At 35.0% G+C, this 19,871-nt stretch overlaps 1 protein-coding gene across 7 annotated transcripts in view; it reads left to right on the forward strand.

The window, feature by feature from the left end:
- Positions 1 to 925: 925 nt before the first annotated feature.
- The window catches only part of LOC139985056 (uncharacterized), a 26,204-nt gene continuing 7,258 nt past the window's right edge, over positions 926 to 19,871 (forward strand). The window contains exons 1-11 of one of the 7 annotated variants that reach the window (XM_071999239.1): positions 931 to 1,141; positions 6,548 to 6,583; positions 7,365 to 7,412; positions 7,986 to 8,027; positions 8,314 to 8,370; positions 12,566 to 12,595; positions 14,838 to 14,906; positions 15,397 to 15,456; positions 16,689 to 16,775; positions 18,008 to 18,088; positions 19,343 to 19,426. In XM_071999239.1, coding sequence (XP_071855340.1) covers positions 1,115 to 1,141; positions 6,548 to 6,583; positions 7,365 to 7,412; positions 7,986 to 8,027; positions 8,314 to 8,370; positions 12,566 to 12,595; positions 14,838 to 14,906; positions 15,397 to 15,456; positions 16,689 to 16,775; positions 18,008 to 18,088; positions 19,343 to 19,426 — 621 coding nt within the window. In that variant the 5' untranslated portion in view covers positions 931 to 1,114. Of the gene's footprint in view, positions 1,142 to 6,547; positions 6,584 to 7,364; positions 7,413 to 7,985; positions 8,028 to 8,313; positions 8,371 to 12,565; positions 12,596 to 14,837; positions 14,907 to 15,396; positions 15,457 to 16,688; positions 16,776 to 18,007; positions 18,089 to 19,342; positions 19,427 to 19,871 lie in introns of all 7 variants that reach the window. The other 6 variants (XM_071999237.1, XM_071999238.1, XM_071999240.1 and 3 more) reach the window with 6 other exon arrangements.

Consider the following 19,871-nt stretch of genomic DNA (forward strand, 5'->3'; position numbering starts at 1 on the left):
ATCATAATGTATCGCCTAGCTGTGTATGAAGAAGGATTAAAGAGATGTTTTGCGAAAAAAAATCATCTTCAGATCTCAAGAGATACTTCACCTTACCCTCGCAACGTTCTTTGAAGGACCGAACAAATACAGTTGTGAGTTTACTTCCTTGCATCGCTCTAGAGAAGGGGGAAGAATGGCTAATTAAGAAAGTTAAGACAACTCACAGTTAAACCAAAAAATGACGAAAAAAGCACGATACGTTAAATTTAGAAAGTTGGCCACTCTAGACAAACTGAAGATTTATAAAGAATAATAATATTGATAATTATGATCATAAAAATACTGAATAATAATTATACTGAATAATAATATTGATTAATACTACTGAATAATACTGCATAATAATAATAATAATAATAATACTGAATAATAATACTGAATAATAATAATAATACTGAATAATAATAATAATAATGAATAATAATAATAATACTGAATAATTATAATGAATAATAATAATAATACTGAATAATATTAATAATAATAATACTGAATAATATTAATAATTATAACAATGATAATGATGCCATACCACACCACACCAATCCTTACCATACCATAGCATACCGTAAGATATAATTAACCGATCATTATTACGGTGGTGTGTGTGGAAAGAAGTTAACGGAACTATCTCGAACCTTCCTTTTTTCAATAGTTTCCATTCTTTAAATGCTTACGACCTCAACAACAAAATCCTCATTTCAAAAGTTTATTCACCAAACAGTTTGCAGACTACACCAAAAGAAAGCCGCCGGTCTCGAGTCAGTTCAAACATGAAGTTAACGATTGCAACACTCTATACATATTGTAAACAATACCAAAACCAACCGCTTCATTACCTCTTTTGATTTCAAGGTGGTCCAACTCGCTGTGACTCAAGTCCCTTTTATGAATGGACCCAGTGAACCCTGTCAATAAGGATTGCAGGAATGCTGGTGTACTTGATATGCCTGTTAAATTTGTCGTGTATTGATTGGTATTGATGTGTCCTTTGGAGTTAATATAGCAACTTTCAGTATAAACTTTGAAATATTTTTTTACAAAAAACAAGCTTCAAGATTTTGGAGACAGAATGGATGCTGAAGAAACACCTACCTCGGTAATTTTATCCTTCTTTGAATGTTTTTATGGTTGTAGTTTACATAGATATTATTTTTTATGGCATAACCTTCGTATTCATTAACCACTATACACTTTAGAATACGTATCGTGTACTTGAAGCATTTTTACCGCATATTAATATTGTTGTTCTATTAGCATGGGCAACTTGTGGTATAAACCCATCACAAGGGGGAGGGGGGGGGGGTAAGTTGGAACGGATTGTGGATATACCAAATGGTTGATTTCAAGCAAATCGCTGATAAGTTCAACTTATCGTGTAAAAAAATATCACTGTACATACTTACGTGTATGTTCTTAATATCTTTACGCTACGGAAAATGCATTAACATTGTAGCCTAAATTTCATTTTTACACGTGAACTCCTTACATTTCTCGTAGAACGTGGGAGTGTGTAAGTCTGTATTACTGTATTGGGTGCATGCAGGCGTGTATCATAACCTTTACAGGGAATCAAATGCATAATCTTTATATACACATATAAATTGGTCTACCCTACGCTTAAAATGTTATTCCCGAGTCCATGCGTGTAGAATTATAAGCAGTATAGGTCTAACGTAGGTCTAATGGGCTACATCTAGTGTACTGCATATAGTCATATACTGTGGGCGTACACCGACGCATGTTTTGAATATTTCTGCAGGTTCCAAGACAAATTCGCATAACAGGAAAGTTTAATTTGTCAATGAAGAGGCACTGCAGTGGTAAAAAATATGTACAACATGCATAAGAATTTCATTTTTAGCGAGTCATTTTGATTATCCGTTTATTGTTGTTCACATCAGTGGTGTGAAAACTGGCCAATGGTAGGCGTATATACTGTATGCCGGGTGGGGGAGAGGAGGGGGAAAGCAGTGGCGGAGCGTCCATACAGTCAGGGGGCGGATGTCTCCCTGATGGACTGCTGGCGCCCTTTTCAGCTTTTCAGCAAATTTGCTTTTCAGCAAATTTTGAACTTACACTGGAGCAAAGTGTCCTTGACTTAGATGTAGACTATCCAGCTTTATATCGTGATTAAGCGATTTTAACACCAAAATTATCCCGTGTACTTTTAAAGGTTGGACCATGCCAACCTGGTCTAAAGGATGGATTTGATGATTTCAATATTAACAAAGATCACAGGCGCTTCCGTAAGGAGTGGTATGTTAATTCATCAGTCGGCAAGTGTAAAGTGAACAGAACTTGGTTAATATTTTCGCCTCGTTTAAACAAGTGCTTTTGCTTTTCGTCATTCGCTGACAAAAACAATAAACATTATTCAAGGGTATGGGCAGAACCTAATTAAGGTTTTTCGAATTTAAAAACAAGGGCCAGAGAAAATTGCTGATCATGAACAAACTGATATACATCGTACCGCCAATGAAACATTGCTGCTAACAAATGAAAGGGTCATTTCCGGCGATCTAGGGAGTATCTTTACTCAAAAACATTCTGTACGCTCCGGCGCTCCGCTTAGATATTGTCGAAAGCGCCCCTACATAGTTCTTGCCCCCCTGACCAATACCTCTAGCTCCGCCACTGGGGGAAAGGGAGATCAATGCAATTACAAAATGGGCGATATTAACTAGATTAAAGGTATCTCCTGTGGGTGAAACTGATTGTGTAGCCAACGACTGAATAATTCCTGCTTCTGTATAGGTGAGAAAAAAACAACATATATATATCATCTTGTATCTGTCGATTCAGCACAAAAAACTGAAAAGTAGGCCATATGTATGTGTTATGCACAGGGCGGGCTGATGGTTGACAGGACCCTCGGGCAAACCGTCATTTCGCGGTATGGAGGGCAGCAATAAGACAAGTGAAGAATTAATCAACACCCACCCTTCGAACAAAAGAGTAGAGATCTGGAATATATTAGAACCATAAAATTGGAGGGGAAAAACCCAGTGTTTGCGAAGGCGTGTGTGTGTATGTGAGTCCACCCATAGTATTACATCGATACTAAATAGTTCTAATCAAATAAACCGGTAACACAATTTCCTTTGATCCATTGTATGTGCTATGCCAGGCAGTATGATAATCAGAAAGACAAACATAGATATATATCTATATAAATCAATAACAATATGATTAATCTATTGAAATAAAATATGAAGAGCGTCCTCACTATAAGCCTTCACAATTAGAGTCACCGTAAGAGTCGCAATAACATGTATTTGGGAGAGAAGACAGTTATGACAACAACAGTATAATAAAATGTTGTAAGGAATGTTTTAGTAAGAGTATGAGTAGTTCGGAACTTGCATGTTATAGAAACAAGATAGTCATACTACTTATACTAATGTCATACTGATATTTATACTGATATTCATACTGATATTCATACTGTCTCGACTAATGTTTGGAAGGGTCGTATGAAAGTATTGTTTCTCTAGTTATACCAATTTTGTTCTTTATATTCATATACACACCTTTTGAATATTCAAATATCTGTGTAATCTATTCCATTATTTATCTTTCAATCAAATATGGGTTATTTGTCACTATTGTGGCCAAAATAAGATTAATGTGAGATAACTGGCACAAACCAGTATCGATATTCCATTAAACAAATGACAAATTAAAAAAAAAGTTTTGTCTAAAATTGCAAAAGACTATATGAACCTTTATATTTTACTGTATATATGGAGAAAGGTATAATATTGCAAGAGGGGTATAGCAAAATAAATTTCCATCCAAAGGAAAACAAATATCGATAAAGTACAACTTTATTACACTAAGAAAATTAAAAATTGTTATTAGCAAAACCTTGCGTGTAGTAGACCTAATTAATAATTAGTATTCATTTCTACTATTTTAAGAAATGAACCGAAATTATAGTTTTATCTAAACATAAGTGTTAACGTAATGAGACTTAAGTATCCAATTGTACCGAGCAGTTTCTTTTACATACTGAACGATAAGCAGATACTTGGGTGATTTATTCATGCTGTTATCGTCTTTGATGTTGTTAGTGAAACTGGTATATATAGTAGCCAATTCGTGAAACTGTGTATCATCATTATAAGGTTGCTCCACTTAAAACTGATGACGTCGAGAGCCTAAGGGAGGGGTTGGGAATTAAGTCACCGGACCCCAACCCCCGCCCCTATGTTTGAAATTTCCATACATTTATTGATACATTCTTACGCCTATGTAAAATGTTTGCTGTTGGAAGCTCTGGTGTAAGCCACCCTTTACCTTTCATAGGTTAACATGGGGATGGGGGAGGGGGTCTCCTTTCAGATAAAAACTATTTCCCCCATTCCTGTGATATTTTCTTAATAGCTGAAAACATATTATTCTTCATTTCATATTTCCCTGAAGGCCCCAATTGACTCCGCCCCAACCCCACCCTCACCCTCGTCAGCGCCCACTTCCTCACTCTAACCCCCGTCAACCTCACCAGGCCTGCTTAAAATTCCTTCTCAATACTAAGTTAATTATGAGGGTTGCATTATATAAAGAAAATCAAAGAACGTGGGATGTTGGTTCAATGAACTAGCAGGTATGTCCATAATTCGACTTCAAATAATCCAGTGTTTCCACGAGATAATATTGCGCAGTTATTTTAAATCTTTGTTTTCCTATCTTACATTAGGCCCTGTGTCAAGCTAGCAATCCCATTGGTTTGTATGGTTACGTGTGTGTGTGTGAATGTGTCCATATATATTCTTGCAATGTACACAAAAATACATTGACGGCAATAGTGAACAAAGGAACAAATAACGATTTTTTTAGGGGGGTGGGGGGTGGGGGGGTGGGGGTTCGTTCGTTCGTATTGTGCTTGACAAGCAACTTTCAAACTTTGGCATATCAGAACCACATTTTCTGCCAATAAAATATCACAAGCGAAAACAGAAGGAAAAAAAAAGGAAAATTAAATATATATTTTATAAATATTTTGGAAGTTTCTCTCCTTTCACATACATAATTTAAAAATAAACTAAACTAAAAGGACTCGAAAAAAGAAGAAGAAGAATAAATCAGGTTGCTTGAATATATGCAATCGACAATCACATACTCTAAATTAGCAACTATAAGCTAGGCAAACACAGGTATTGTGCATATTCACCGCCACATCTGTTGTTTATTGACCTCAAAGATTAAATATCATATCGATTTATTTTCATTGTTATTAATATTTTTTTTCTGTGTGTGTGTGTGTGTTCATAAATTGAAAATATTGATATCGGAAAAACGTAGACCATTCTTTGATGTGAATTTATAAACCACGCTTGTCTGTATTAAATACGTGATCGCCCCCCCCCCTTCCCCACCGTATTACACTGCTGAAAACATGAGGTTGAAAGTACTATATTTACAGATTTATGTTCGTCGTGTGAAATATCTCACCCTGAACTTCATAGACGCGCCAAATAAAAAAGATTCAATACTTTGTTACCATGGTGATACTGGACTGAACGTAGAGCGTACTTCTAAAGTGCAATACAGTTACACGTATATATTTATATATATATATATATATATATATATATATATATATATATATATATATATATATATGAATATATATATATATATAAATATATATATATATACATATATATTTATATATATATATGTATATATATATATATACACACACACACATATATATATATATATATATATATATTTATATTTATATATACATATATATATATTTATATATATATGTATATATATATATATAAATATATATATATATATATATAAATATATATATATATAAATATATATATACATATATATATATATATATTTATATATATATACACATATATATATATATATATATATATATATATATATATATATATATATATATATATATTTATATATATTTGTCAATATGTGATGTCATATTGCCGATAGAATCTGAAACCTTTCATTTTCTCTTTGTTTTTCTTTTCATATTTTAACTGAAATCAATTATTAGGTCACATTAACTGGTTCAATATTTTAGATTCAGCATTTGTTAAGACCCCATCTCCATTACAGAAAACAAAAGTTGTAATAAATAACGAAATACATAAAGAATTGAATCACATGTGGCGCGATGACGTCATATTTAGACTTGATCAAGTCTTCAATGCTGGGTGTGAAGAAACACTCAATCTGTGATATCTTCCAAATGGAATAAGACTTTTCTTAGCTTTTTGTTTGGGGATGTTGTTCATGGCAGTTATCTCTATCACGTATAGATCAAAGATGATGGTTAGAGTGAGGCGAGGAGGGTGGGATGAGGAGGGGTGAAAGTTGTTTGTGACATTTATCTCTATCGCACACAACCAGTGATGATGGTTGGGTTTGTGTCTTTCTGGCCGGAACAGTATTATTTCCTTCCCAGGCTATTGGTTAAAACATATCAAGTGACTGCTTTCCTTATTATTCATTACAGCCCACAGAATATGAAGTCCAACCGTCATCATTCAATGTAAGAAAAGAAATTTAAATCTATTTATGGTTTTTTTTTTGAAATTATTTTTTTATTGTTGGTTTGGACTATAGGGACACGATATAATATATAATCTATGTATACGTGCAGATATATTTAGGAGGTGTCATTTTTGAGGGAGGTGGGGAGGTGCATGGTATCATTATTATGTTTAGTTATATTCTTGTAGACCTACCTTTAAAGGATCACCATTATAGGACAAAGTTTTGATATTTCGTAGACCGCTGGTAGTACAGGTTGTACTTTTATAATACTTTTATTATTATTTTTTAATATATATATATATATATATATATATATATATATATATATATATATATGTACATATACATATACATATATATATATATCTAAATAAATATATGTGTATATGTTTGTATGTATGTATACATATATATATCTATATTTATATATACATACATATACACATATATATTCAGATATATATATCTATCTTTATATATATATATATATATATATATATATATATATATATATATATATATATATATATATATATATATATATATAAAGATATATATATATATAAAGATATATACTAATATATATATCTATATATCTAAATATATATATATATATCTATATTTATATATATATATATATATAAAGATAGATATATATATATATATATATATATATATATATATATATATATATATAGATATATAGAGATATAGATTTATAGATATATAGATTTTTAGATATAGATTTTTTATTTTATTTTTTATTTATTTAACAGCCGGGGCGAAAAATCAGCGGCTTGTACGATAAACCACCGGAAGGAGATGTAAATACAATAGAACTGTTTACTTCAATCCATATGTGGACATGGGCCGGTATTCGATCGGGGCACCAACAATTTAAGAAGGGGCACCAATTGAATTGCACTTATTGAAGGACACATTACTCGTGTCCTGTAACTTTTATGTAACTAGGTTGGGATATCTTGGAATTATTTTGGTGTCCCAGTGTCAACACTGTAGACACCGTTATCTACATGATATCATTGCCACCTGCATTCTCTATTTGTTACTGCTTTCATTTTATTTCAATTTACAGAAAGAATTTAATACCTCACCTGCCTATTTCACTACCCCCTCTCCCTGCCCCACATGCCCCCCTCCCCCGTTCCATTGCCTTACTCGTCGGCCTCTTACTATGACCTAACCTTGCGTTAGCAAAATTAACATAATTTACCAAAGCAATTTGTTCTGAATAATACACCTATCTTCTTTCTGCAACCATTGAAATATCCCACTTCTATATCACATAGACTGTTACAAAGTAATATATTCATAAATATGATATGAATATTCATAATGTTAACTCTTTTTTTTTTAAATATCCGAATGTTCATCAGCCAATGGCAGGAAACCCAGATGATGTTCCACCCGCTGTTGATGTAAGTCTGTGCAATGTTACAGATATTGTCAATGACGAAAAGGAATAGTTTATTTAAAACTAACTTAATGAATATTCATGATTTTTGATTTGAAATTTGTTGACTTATTTTATTTTTTTAATGATTAAAATACAATCGTGTAAATTGCACCAGAAGATTTACCAACTTTTGTAGATGAAATTCTGTACACTTCATTGACTATTGATTTTACCGTAATAATGTCATTACTCAAAAGGCATATTGATACCTTAATGAATATTCATGTTTTTATCAAATACTTTTCTAGCCTATCAACGCGGAGCCAATCACAGAAAGCCAAGATGAGGAACCACCCTTTATTATTGTAAGTATGTTAAGTTTTACTAATATTCAAGGGCGGCGGAAGCACTTTTAATCTGGGGGGCACCGACATCAAAGGGCACTTTGCAGAAATTCGATTAGACTGATGCAGCCTTATATTTAGTACCCTTCATAACTCTTATTGTATTATCTTATTTGCGTATACACATCACTCCATCAACGCCCCCCCCCCCCCCCAAGGAAAATATGCATACTAGCACTGCAATATCCAATGTGCAAATTGGGAAACAAGGAACAAGTTTTCTTTTGAGAGAAAATGAGGTGAAATCATGCTAGTTGCTAATGTAGGAATCTTTCGAATTAGAGTTTATTTCTTGTTAATATCTTAACAAATTTTTTCCATTCGAAATAGCTTTGAGTTTGACCCACAGAAATTCATTAAAAGTCAGGGGCGTATACAGGATTTGCAAAGTTGTACGCACGACTATCTGAGCGGAGCGCCACCATCAGTTGGCGCGGAGTGTAGAAGAAAATTTTTGGTTTTACAAACCCCTCAGATGGCCGGAAACGGCCCTTCCCGAGTGTTCATTCTGGTTCCCTGGCCTCTTGCTAACTTGAGACACCTCAAATTTTATGTAGAAAAAGGGCACATTTTTAACCTGAGGAGAAGTGGGGGGAGGCACGTGCCCCCTGTGCCCCCCCGGTTCCGCCGCCCTTGCTAATATTGTTGTTGTACTTGATAACAACGTTACTGCTAATAACCTGAGACTAATTACAATGCTAAAGCTATCAAATGCTGTTAGAATGTTCACGTTGATTCCTTGCACGAATCTCAAGATGTAGAAGTCTTTACTTTGCTTCATTGACACTAACTCACAACATTTTGCGCGGCAGATCCTTTTTCATTGTATTCCTAATAGTCCATTATTTCTTTCTAGTAACCATTGCGACGGAGTTTGTTACAAATAAATAGACTTTTAAGCGCCAAATGACAAGAAACTTCAAAGAGGAGCGACAGAAAGAAAATGATATAACGTCATGGTTTTACTTGATCTCTTTTTGTAATTTCTATTTTCTAGACTAAAAAATTGGTTCAACCTCACGTACAAGATTTGAAAATAAAAACAATTCCAATTCCTCCTACACATTGCCCTCCCTCTGAAAGAAAACCAAAGAAAAGATTAGAAAATGGGGACAAGAAAAAGCTAAAGTGATTTTGCAGTAACGAGAATTCTTTGTATCCGAGCCTAACCATCATTCATACTGGCTTGGTCTCTCAACATTGTCAAATTTCGACATACATTATAAAGAAAAGGGTGAACCGTTGCCATAGAGATGTTGTTCTTACGTAAGCCACTTAACTAACCACGAAAGTAATTTAAAAAAAAAAAATATTGTCCAGCTCCGTGAGTGTTTTTGTGACGTTGGTTTAATATCCCCCCCCCCCATTTCTTTTTAATATACCTCTTAAATATTAGTCTAGTAGTATCTAACTTTATTCATGTGCATCGAAGGGTGTTTTATCATGCTTTTTACTAATATAGCTGTTATTTACCAAGCCCATTTGCCTTTTCTAGGAGGTCACAGTCTATAGTGCTTTATATATATATTTATAGCGGTGTGTGTATGTCCGCAAAATCAATGTGCACCTTAGTGTGAAAGCCGTGGTTCTAACGGACAAAATTTATTGCTTGGATGAAATTGAGGTGGTAATGATATCCCGTGTTCCGATCGAACCCATCAATTACGCATGCGTTCAATCATGCGCAGTGAATCGAAACAGGTACGGGGCCATTAAGAGTGTTGTATTTCCGAAAAATGAAAAGGGTAATTGGTCATCGTAAAGGTTTACAAAGATTTTTCATAATCCATACAGTATCATTTTTTTCTGTTTCGTATTAGAGAAATGTTATGAGATAATGTGACGTTTGAAACGGTATTCCAAAGAAAAGTTTCAAACTAGATCACAAAACTGTATTCCACAGGACTGTTTCATACTAGATCACAAACACTATTCCACAGGACTGCCTCATACTAGATCACACAATATACACCGTATGACTAGATCACAAAACACTATTCCACAGGACTGTTTCATACTAGATCACAAACACTATCCCACAGGACTGTTTCATACTAGATCACAGGACTGTTTCATACTAGATCACAAAACACTATTCCACAGGACTGTTTCAGACTAGATCACAAAACACTATTCCACAGGACTGCTTCATACTAGATCACACAACATACACTGTAGGACTAGATCACAAAACACTATTCCACAGGACTGTTTCAGACTAGATCACAAAACACTATTCCACAGGACTTCTTCATACTAGATCACACAATATACACTGTAGGACTAGATCACCAAACACTATTCCACAGGACTGTTTCATACTACAACACACAATATACACTGTAGGACTAGATCACAAAACACTATTCCACAGGACTGTTTCAGACTAGATCACAAAACACTATTCCACAGGACTGTTTAAGATTAGATCACAAACACTATTCCACAGGACTCTTTCATACTAGATCACAAAACACTATTCCACAGGACTGTTCCATACTAGATCACAAAACACTATTCCACAGGACTCTTTCATACTAGATCACAAAACACTATTCCACAGGACTGTTTCATACTAGATCACAAACACTATTCCACAGGACTGTTTCAGATTAGATCACAAACACTATTCCACAGGACTGTTTCATACTAGATCACAAACACTATTCCACAGGACTGTTTCATACTAGATCACAAAACACTATTCCACAAGACTGCTTCAAACTAGATCACACAATATCCACTGTAGGACTAGATCACAAAACACTATTCCACAGGACTGTTTCAGACTAGATCATAAAACACTATTCCACAGGACTGCTTCATACTAGATCACAAACACTATTCCACAGGACTGTTTCAGATTAGATAAAAAAACACTATTCCACAGGTCTGCTCCATACTAGATCACAAATATCCAGTGTAGGACTATATCATAAAACACTATTTCACAGGACTGTTTCATACTAGATCACAAACACTATTCCACAGGACTGTTTCATACTAGATCACAAACACTATTCCACAGGACTGTTTCATACTAGATCACAAAACACTATTCCACAAGACTGCTTCAAACTATTCAAGGCTGATCCTCCCCTTCCGAGAATGATACTTCTAAATACATATTTCTTTATATTTTGTTTTATGTGATAACCGCACACCCGCCTCGCCCCACAAACCCCACACCCATCAACATGTATTTCTTTGGGCAGTTAATATCATGTCACAAGAAGTTTGCAGACATTTTTTATCATCTTAGCGTATATTTAAATGTCCTCTTCCGGAGTAATCTTATAAAGCCAGCCTGTGAGATGATTTGTAGTTTCTTTCGATATGACATTCACCAGAATTCATTTCGAAAGTAGCGTCTTAGCAACTGAGAAGTTAATGCTGAGGCTGGCAAACTGGTTCTTTAATTTATGATAAAAAATAAATCAGTTTTCTTCTTTTTTCATTGTGTACTCCCATTGGGTTGACCTACCTGCAGGATTGTACCTGGTTGTTCTAAATAAAAAAATAAATAAATATCAAACAATCAAGGAATAAATAAATCAATCAATAAAAATGACCCAACCGCCCTTTGCGTGCTAACGTTATAAATAATACATGATATAGTTAACAGAGGTCGTTGTGCTGACGTCACCGCTGATATGATCCTGAAAAAGAAAAAAATATAAAATACAATCCATGTTCATCACAAAAATGTGTATATATGTGTATATATATAGGCCTATATATATAGGCCTATATATATAGGCCTATATATATAGGCCTATATATATAGGCCTATATATATAGGCCTATATATATATATATATATATATATATATATATATATAGGCCTATTTGATATGTTCGTTTCCAAATAAAAAACAAATATTACATGGTGCACTCATCATATAATCTCGTCGATATTTGTTTTTTAACCTCGAAATTTCTCTTTACCTCATGGCTGATTTGTCCGGTAAGCGTTCTATCTAAAGCCTTCTGTCATTGATCATAATCGATTTCTCACTTCTCTACTTTCGTGGATGAAATGACGGCCTTGTCATAAAGTTCAATTATTACTTTTTCTTGTAGTTGTCTTATAGTACTTTCTTTCTCTCTATTTGTCTCTCTATATTCCCTCTTCGTATTTTCTTTTTGGGAGCAGTTTCCACCCCCGCCAGAATCCCTGACCTCGGTGAGTACATTTGCAGTAGAGCAGGTCTTTCCGCCCTTTCTATTCGTTTTTCTCTCTTTTTTTTGTTTGTTTGTTATATATAAACATTTTGTCGACCTTCATAACGAAAATCAAACTTTAGGTTTCCTAGGTTACTTAATCAGAGCTTTAGCTACTTTGACGCGAGAGAGATTTATATCTCAAATAGTTGGCACGGAAACTGGTAAGCTTAACAAAACTTATGGCTCACCTTCATAACATTCTGCTGACACCTTGTGTGTTATCTTGCATTCAGTTACCTATATACTCTCCCAAGGGATATATGATAACACCATTGATTAAGTTACCTTTGATTTAGATGATACTTATTTTGCCATTAGATGTAACTTGGACATGACAACTATAACGAGAGCGTTGTGGTTAAGTGGTTAACGCAATGGACTTTTCTTATAAGGATTGCAGATTCAAGTCCTGGCCAGATCATTGCGTTGTGCCTTTGGGCAAGGCACTTTATCTCCATTGCCTCTCTTCACCCAGGTGTATAAATGGGGACCTGTGAGATAAAACTGTCAGTTAGGCGCTGTTTAGCTACTGCTATGTGGAGGGATTGTTTCTATGTTTGACATGTTATCGTTGATCAGGGTAATATTGTGATGCGCCTTGAGCACCGTTATTGGTGGATATGTCTGCGATTTATAAATCCTCAATATTGTAATAATATTATAACGATATTAAGCCAACCTTTGATTCTCTTGAAACAGCAACTGATTTTTGACATGTATAGTTTATCTAAGGAAGAAATTAATTAGGTGGAGCTACCTTTATTGATCCATTTCTTCGATCAAGTTACCTATTTTGAGTAGAGATATAGAACCGTTATATTTATCGTTAGATATATACCTTCATTCTCGTAAAGATGATTTTTCTTGTTGAAATTAATATTAAAAAAAATATCGTCAACGTTGAATAACAACTGTGTATTGTTTTCTATAAATAATTATGTTGTACCTTAAATACTGTCGTAGGCTTAACTGACTATTTTCCAGAACTTCGGTCAAATTTGAAAATGGTCTCTTTCCTTGTTTTCCCTAAGACATGACTCGCGGTCTGATTTAAAGGGACATTCCGATGTCTGCATTGAATATGCTTCTTTTTTTAATGTTGGGCTTTTTCTGCATATGTAGGTCAAAAATCAACATTTTGATAGCATTTGATATGGCGAATATATTTATTTTTCAACTTGGAAATATTTTGTTATATTAATACATCTGGCAACAGCAGAGCTAATGACGTCATCAGTGGCAATTCAGCTTAGCAAAACAAAAAAGAGTTTTTCGTTTGTCTTTATAATTTTGAATTCACTTTTTCCGAGAGGAAAATAGTATTTCTGCACATAAAAAAAAACAGTAGTATCTTGATAAAATTCGAATTACAGAGAACATTAACAGTTTAACAACAAAAAAAGTGCTAAATGCAAAACATTTCAAGGATAAATCAACAAGAAGATTAAAACTTCGAAAGTGAAGTTTCTGAAACACATTTAACATGAAGACAACACAAACCACAACTACAATGCTGCCAAGGAAGAAGTAATGGTTGATTGGTTTACTTAACCAGTGAAATTAGGTTACATTTAATCAACAATATCTTGAGTTAGTGACATGATATGGAGATGGGAATTTTAACAAGGTGACACGTGGAATATCCCCCCCCCCCCTTTAAGATTAAAGTACTATACATTAAGCTTTAAGACGATGTTAACGAATCGAGGTATATACGCATTGTTAAGTTTGTTTAATATTTAGGACACGATGTGATTTATCTCTTTACGTCCATTAGCTAATTGCCTGATATAGACAAAGAAACGTTGGTGGAATAGGAAGATTATATTGACCGTGTAATTGACCGAGTCCAAGGCCACTCGCCCCAAAAGACATCCATTGCTGGAAGGCCAATATAATTATACAAAAACTACGGAGAAAGAAATTCTTACCAAGAAAAAACAAGAGTAAAGAAAAAGCCCCCCCCCCCCCCCAAAAAAAAAGGGCAGATTCGATCATCCTTTGCTTTGTTAGTATTTAACACGATGAAATGATTAAAGTAACTAAACTTCGGACTCCGAATTCTGACTTCTATTTTGACTTTTATTTTTCCAGTTAATATTCAATGATTTTTCATGTTTTATGATGACATCAGAAGATTTATCTCCCAGATAAATCATAAATAATTGACTCGTGTTTTTTTTTTTAATTTTAATTTTTAGGATCCACCAGTAGAAATTGATGATGACGTCAGCCCCCCTCCGGTGGAAGAATTGCCCGTTGACATAGAAGTGAGTCTTTAAAGTAATACGACAGCGGTACGAGTGACATATTTTGCGCAACTCGTGTAGAATATATCAACGGAATTTCACATTAAATATTTTTTACCTGTAATAAATGGTATACAGAAGTAAGGAAACACCACATCAGAAGACGAACGGTGGTGCAGTGTCGCCGAATAAGATCTGTGACAAGAAATCAAAAGTTCGGTTCCTGCCCTTCGCCGTATGAGTCACAATTATAGGACGAAACCGGTCGTTAAAGTGGAATTTGTTGTGTGGTTGTGTTAATCTTTTAAAAGCCTCATGTTATATAGCTGCCATACCATATCCGACATTTTGATTTCATATAAAAAGAAGGATAATTAGATATAGTTGGGCTTAAACTTCTAAGATCTTTATGTTTGAACCCAAAATGATGAAAACAAATGTTGGTGAAATCCTATATGACCGCTAAAGATAAGATAACTTGATGTTTCTGTCTTTTATCTTTTCCATTCAGGGAGAGGATGGCGGAGAAGCAGACGAACGAGAGAATGAAACTGTCAACGACGAAGATCAGGTCAAAAGACAAGTTTTAATATAATAACTTCATCATGACGACCACAGTATTATGGTCATCACAGGGTATTATTTAGTGCAATACACACACACACATAATATATACATACATATATATATATATATATATATATATATATATATATATATATATATATATATATATATATATATATATATATATATATATATAGATGTCTTTGGTTTTGCTTACGAATTTTGCTTAGATCATTTTGATAGAACATATTTTTAACTGTTATGTAAATATATGTCGTTAGAATAGACGTTTATTTATTTTGCTCTCAATATTGAACCATCTTCATACGTATCTGGAGTATTTCGAAGTAAAAACCCCTCGAACAGATCTCTTATATCACTTGAAATGTACTTCTTTCTTTTACGATGCATTTGATCTTTGCCTCTCCATGTACTTTTTCATCAAAAACTCTCAAAATGTGCAGAATGATTAATGATGTACCTACGTCATATTTACGTCATAGCCGTGGTTAGAAAAAGGAGAAAGGTTTCTCGACACATGAAGAATTTGAAAATGGGAAACCACTTCGGATGAGATTCATTCGTTGTTTTGAATGATGGCTAACTTGTCTCATATCAATTATTATCAAGAAAATGGTGTACAGGCGGAACGGTTGGGACTTTATATGGGAGTTGGAGGGGAAGGGGGAGGGGGGGGGGGCAAATGGTGGACATTTTATCTTCCTGTCTGGAAGCCTGATGTATAGGGAGCCTGTGTTTTTTTTTTCTTGCAATTTGGGGATTGTCCTACTTACCTACGTCCAATCTTCCCTATACCTGCTGGAGATTTATCTTGAAATGATGGAAGCAGGGGCGATATATCACGAGACAACGGTATATTATCACGACAAAAAAAAAAGTTAAAGGGGGGAGGGAAGCAAACACAATTGTAGCACTATGCTTACCGATGAGCTTAGGTTATTAAAAATGAAGTTGTTACTCAGATTTCAACGCGTTGAGAGATTATCAGACAACTCGTTTTATAATATTTAATATATCATATATATAAATATATATATATATATATGGAAGAGATAATAATAATGTGACCACATTGTTAAGAAGTTGCGGGTTGATACAGTTTACGTATATGTAACACTGATAAAGCACATCGCAACGGTCAAGCAGTCGGATTAATCCGTTCATTATGTGTATCTTACATTTTAAATAAATTTTCCACCAATTTCAATCTTTCAGGGTGAACTAAACGAAGTTTCTAATGAGGAAGAGGAAGATGGTCCACATGGCGCCAATGGGCTGTCGAGTGAGATGGCAGAACCAGAGGTAGGACTGGTTCAATTAGTGTTGTAGTCATATAGAGTGAAGATTGTATCGTGTAATAGAGGTAATGGGGAAGGGATTAGCAAGGAGGGGTATCGGGAGTGAGGCGGGGTTGGGGGGGGGGGGGGGTTAGAAGGTGGTAGGTTGGATATGCGGTGATGGGTAAAGAGGAGGAGGTTGCTTCTGATGCAGTGGGTGATACAACATCTACACCAGAAGCTTCCCAAGATGACTATGCAACGTTACAGTATATTATAGTATATTATATTATAGTATAGTACAGTACGGTACGGTACGGTACGGTACTGTACAGTACGGTACGGTACGGTACAGTACAGTGTAGTGCAGTGTAGTAAAGTACAGTACAGTGCAGTACAGTACAGTAACGGTAATAGGAAGTGGAAAGGACGCCATCGGGAGTGAGTGTGGAGAGCTGGGAGCCGAAATGGTGAAACAGCGATGGAGGTGGGGTGAGGGGGGGGGGGGGTGATGGTCCACATGCAGTATCTAATCAGACACCGGAACTATTCTGGGAGGTAGGTCTTTCTGAAATGTAGATGTGTACAGGGGTATAAGGGAAAATAGCAGAGACTAGAAGATCAAGCCATGCCTCAACCCAGCTGCGCATGTTCCCTGAGACAGGGGTAGGGAAGGGGTAACATGGAACTCAGGGACCATGCGCAGCTGGGTTGAGACATGGCTAAAATTAGAGTACAGAGTATGCACCTTGCATATGCCTTCGTACTTATTGTTTTCGTGTAAAGTATAATTTGCACAAAGACCTGTTTTGATGAGTTCTTGATTTGATAAGATTCTTGCCTGGTTATTGAAAATTCTCTATCTGGAATTTCTATACGGTTCTATCATATGCGTTATTCACCCTTTCTTCGGCTTTAGCTGTCGTCCATATCTTACGCTAGAAGACGCAAATGGTTTTCCGAAACAATTCATTGTTTAACAAACGCTTCCCTATCATTCACGTAGTCACCTTAGCAACCATATAATCCTCTCACGTTCATCCCCGTATGTATGTGTGCATTGCTTGCCCGATGTTATCTCTATTTCTATGCTCCAAACCACTACCTCCGTCCAATGCTTGTTTGTCCCACTGTTTGACTGCGATTATTTAGTACTGTACTGAGTTCCTTAGAAACCCAAATTCATACGGTGACCTCATACACTAATACCAAGTATTAATATTATGGTATCCTGCGTACATGATTCTGGTTTCGCAGGTCTTGACGTCTCCCAACGATTCTGACGTAGAGATTGAAACAGTTGATGGTGAGGAGGATTTGAACCCAGGACCCACCAATGTATGTGTGTGTGTGTTTTTTCAATCTCATCTCTACCCCTCATTTTCTGTACTGCATATTATAATATTCATGTTGCTTGCTTGCCCTTCTCCCTTATATCATTTACATTAATTAAATTAACCGACGGTTACCATAGGAACTGTTTGTTGTCTCACTAATTTTAATTTAAAATGTATGTTATCTTGTTCTTTAGCAAATTTATATTCATTTTGTCATCGACACACCCCCTTTAAGTTCATAGAAAAGTTCCTTTATAGAATTATTTAACAAGTTAATGTTCTATTATTAAACTTCAACTTGAACAGAGAGGAACCTTATATCAGTTAAACAAAAGAGAACATTTCGTAAATTATCTAGTTACACATTTTACATAGCAATTCGAGAAAAAGAAATACAATACAAACCTCTACAGCTTCTGTTTACAAAAACTATTATAAACAATTTAGACCACTTTCCATACCAAATTGCTTAGTCATTTATATTGTTCCTTATCATATATGTGATCATGTTATATACAATGTATAAAAAGGCTGTACAATTTGGTCGTTACAGTTTACAGCAGACTGTGGGTATATGGGCGGACTTGGACCAACTTAAAGCAAACCAAGGACATACCTAGGGAAGACTTGTTGCAGACTGAGGGTACACTATGGATAGACATAAGATAGACATAAAAACAGACTAAGGGGAGACTTACAGCAGACTAAGGACAGGCTTAGGGAAGACTTGTATAGCAGACTGAGGGTAGACTATAGATAGACATAATATAGACATGCAAACAGACTAAGGGAGACTCGCAGCAGACTAAGGGCAGGCTTAGGTAAGACTTGTAGCAGACTGAGGGTGGACTATGGATAGACATAAGATAGACATACAAACAGACTAAGGGCAGACTTACAGCAGACTGAGGACATACCTAGGGAAGACTTGTAGCAGACTAAGGGTAGACTATGGGTAGACTTAGGATAGACATACAAACAGACTAAGGGCAGACTTCGACAGATTAGAGAGTGATGTGGTGAGGAATTTGGATGATTGCTGAATGGAAGGAGAAAGGGATAATGGGAGGGGGTGGGGTGATAAAGGAGGTGTTGCCTAATATCTCAAATATAGTTGACGATATCTCCAGGCCATGATATTTATACTAACCGATTTAAAGAAAAAAATTGAAACCCAAATACATACGGTGACCTCATACACTAGTACCAAGTATTAAAATTATAGTATCTTGCGTACATGATTCTGGTTTCGCAGGTTTTGACTACGTCTCCTGACGAATCTGCCGAGGGGATTGAAACAGTTGATGGTGAGGAGGATTTGAACCCAGGACCCACCAATGTATGTGTGTGTTTTTTTCCATCTCATCTTTACTCCTCATTTTCTGTACTTCATATTATAATAGCCATGTTGCTTGCTTGTCCCTCTCCCTGATATCAGTTTCATTACTTGAATTAACCGACGGTTACCATGGGAAGTGTTTGTTGCCTCCTCGTTTTTTATGTAAAATGTCTGAATCATTAATTTAAATTAAATAATATCAGTAGTACAATGGATAGAATGTACGTGAAGTTTAGTGTCACAATAATTTCCTATGTGTATCGTTATAATCGTGAAAATGATTGATAATATCAATATATGTGGAGTGTATTATAGGAAAGAAGGGTGTTTAAGCAATAGTGGCTATATGACGTTAGTTTTAGTCCTTTTAAAATCAGCCCAACGTATATTTGTTCATTGAGGATTTTCTACATTATTTGCAGTCAGTTTGGAATACCATTCTGCA

Source organism: Apostichopus japonicus, chromosome 17, assembly GCF_037975245.1.
Source record: "Apostichopus japonicus isolate 1M-3 chromosome 17, ASM3797524v1, whole genome shotgun sequence".
In the NCBI taxonomy this organism is placed as follows: domain Eukaryota; kingdom Metazoa; phylum Echinodermata; class Holothuroidea; order Aspidochirotida; family Stichopodidae; genus Apostichopus; species Apostichopus japonicus.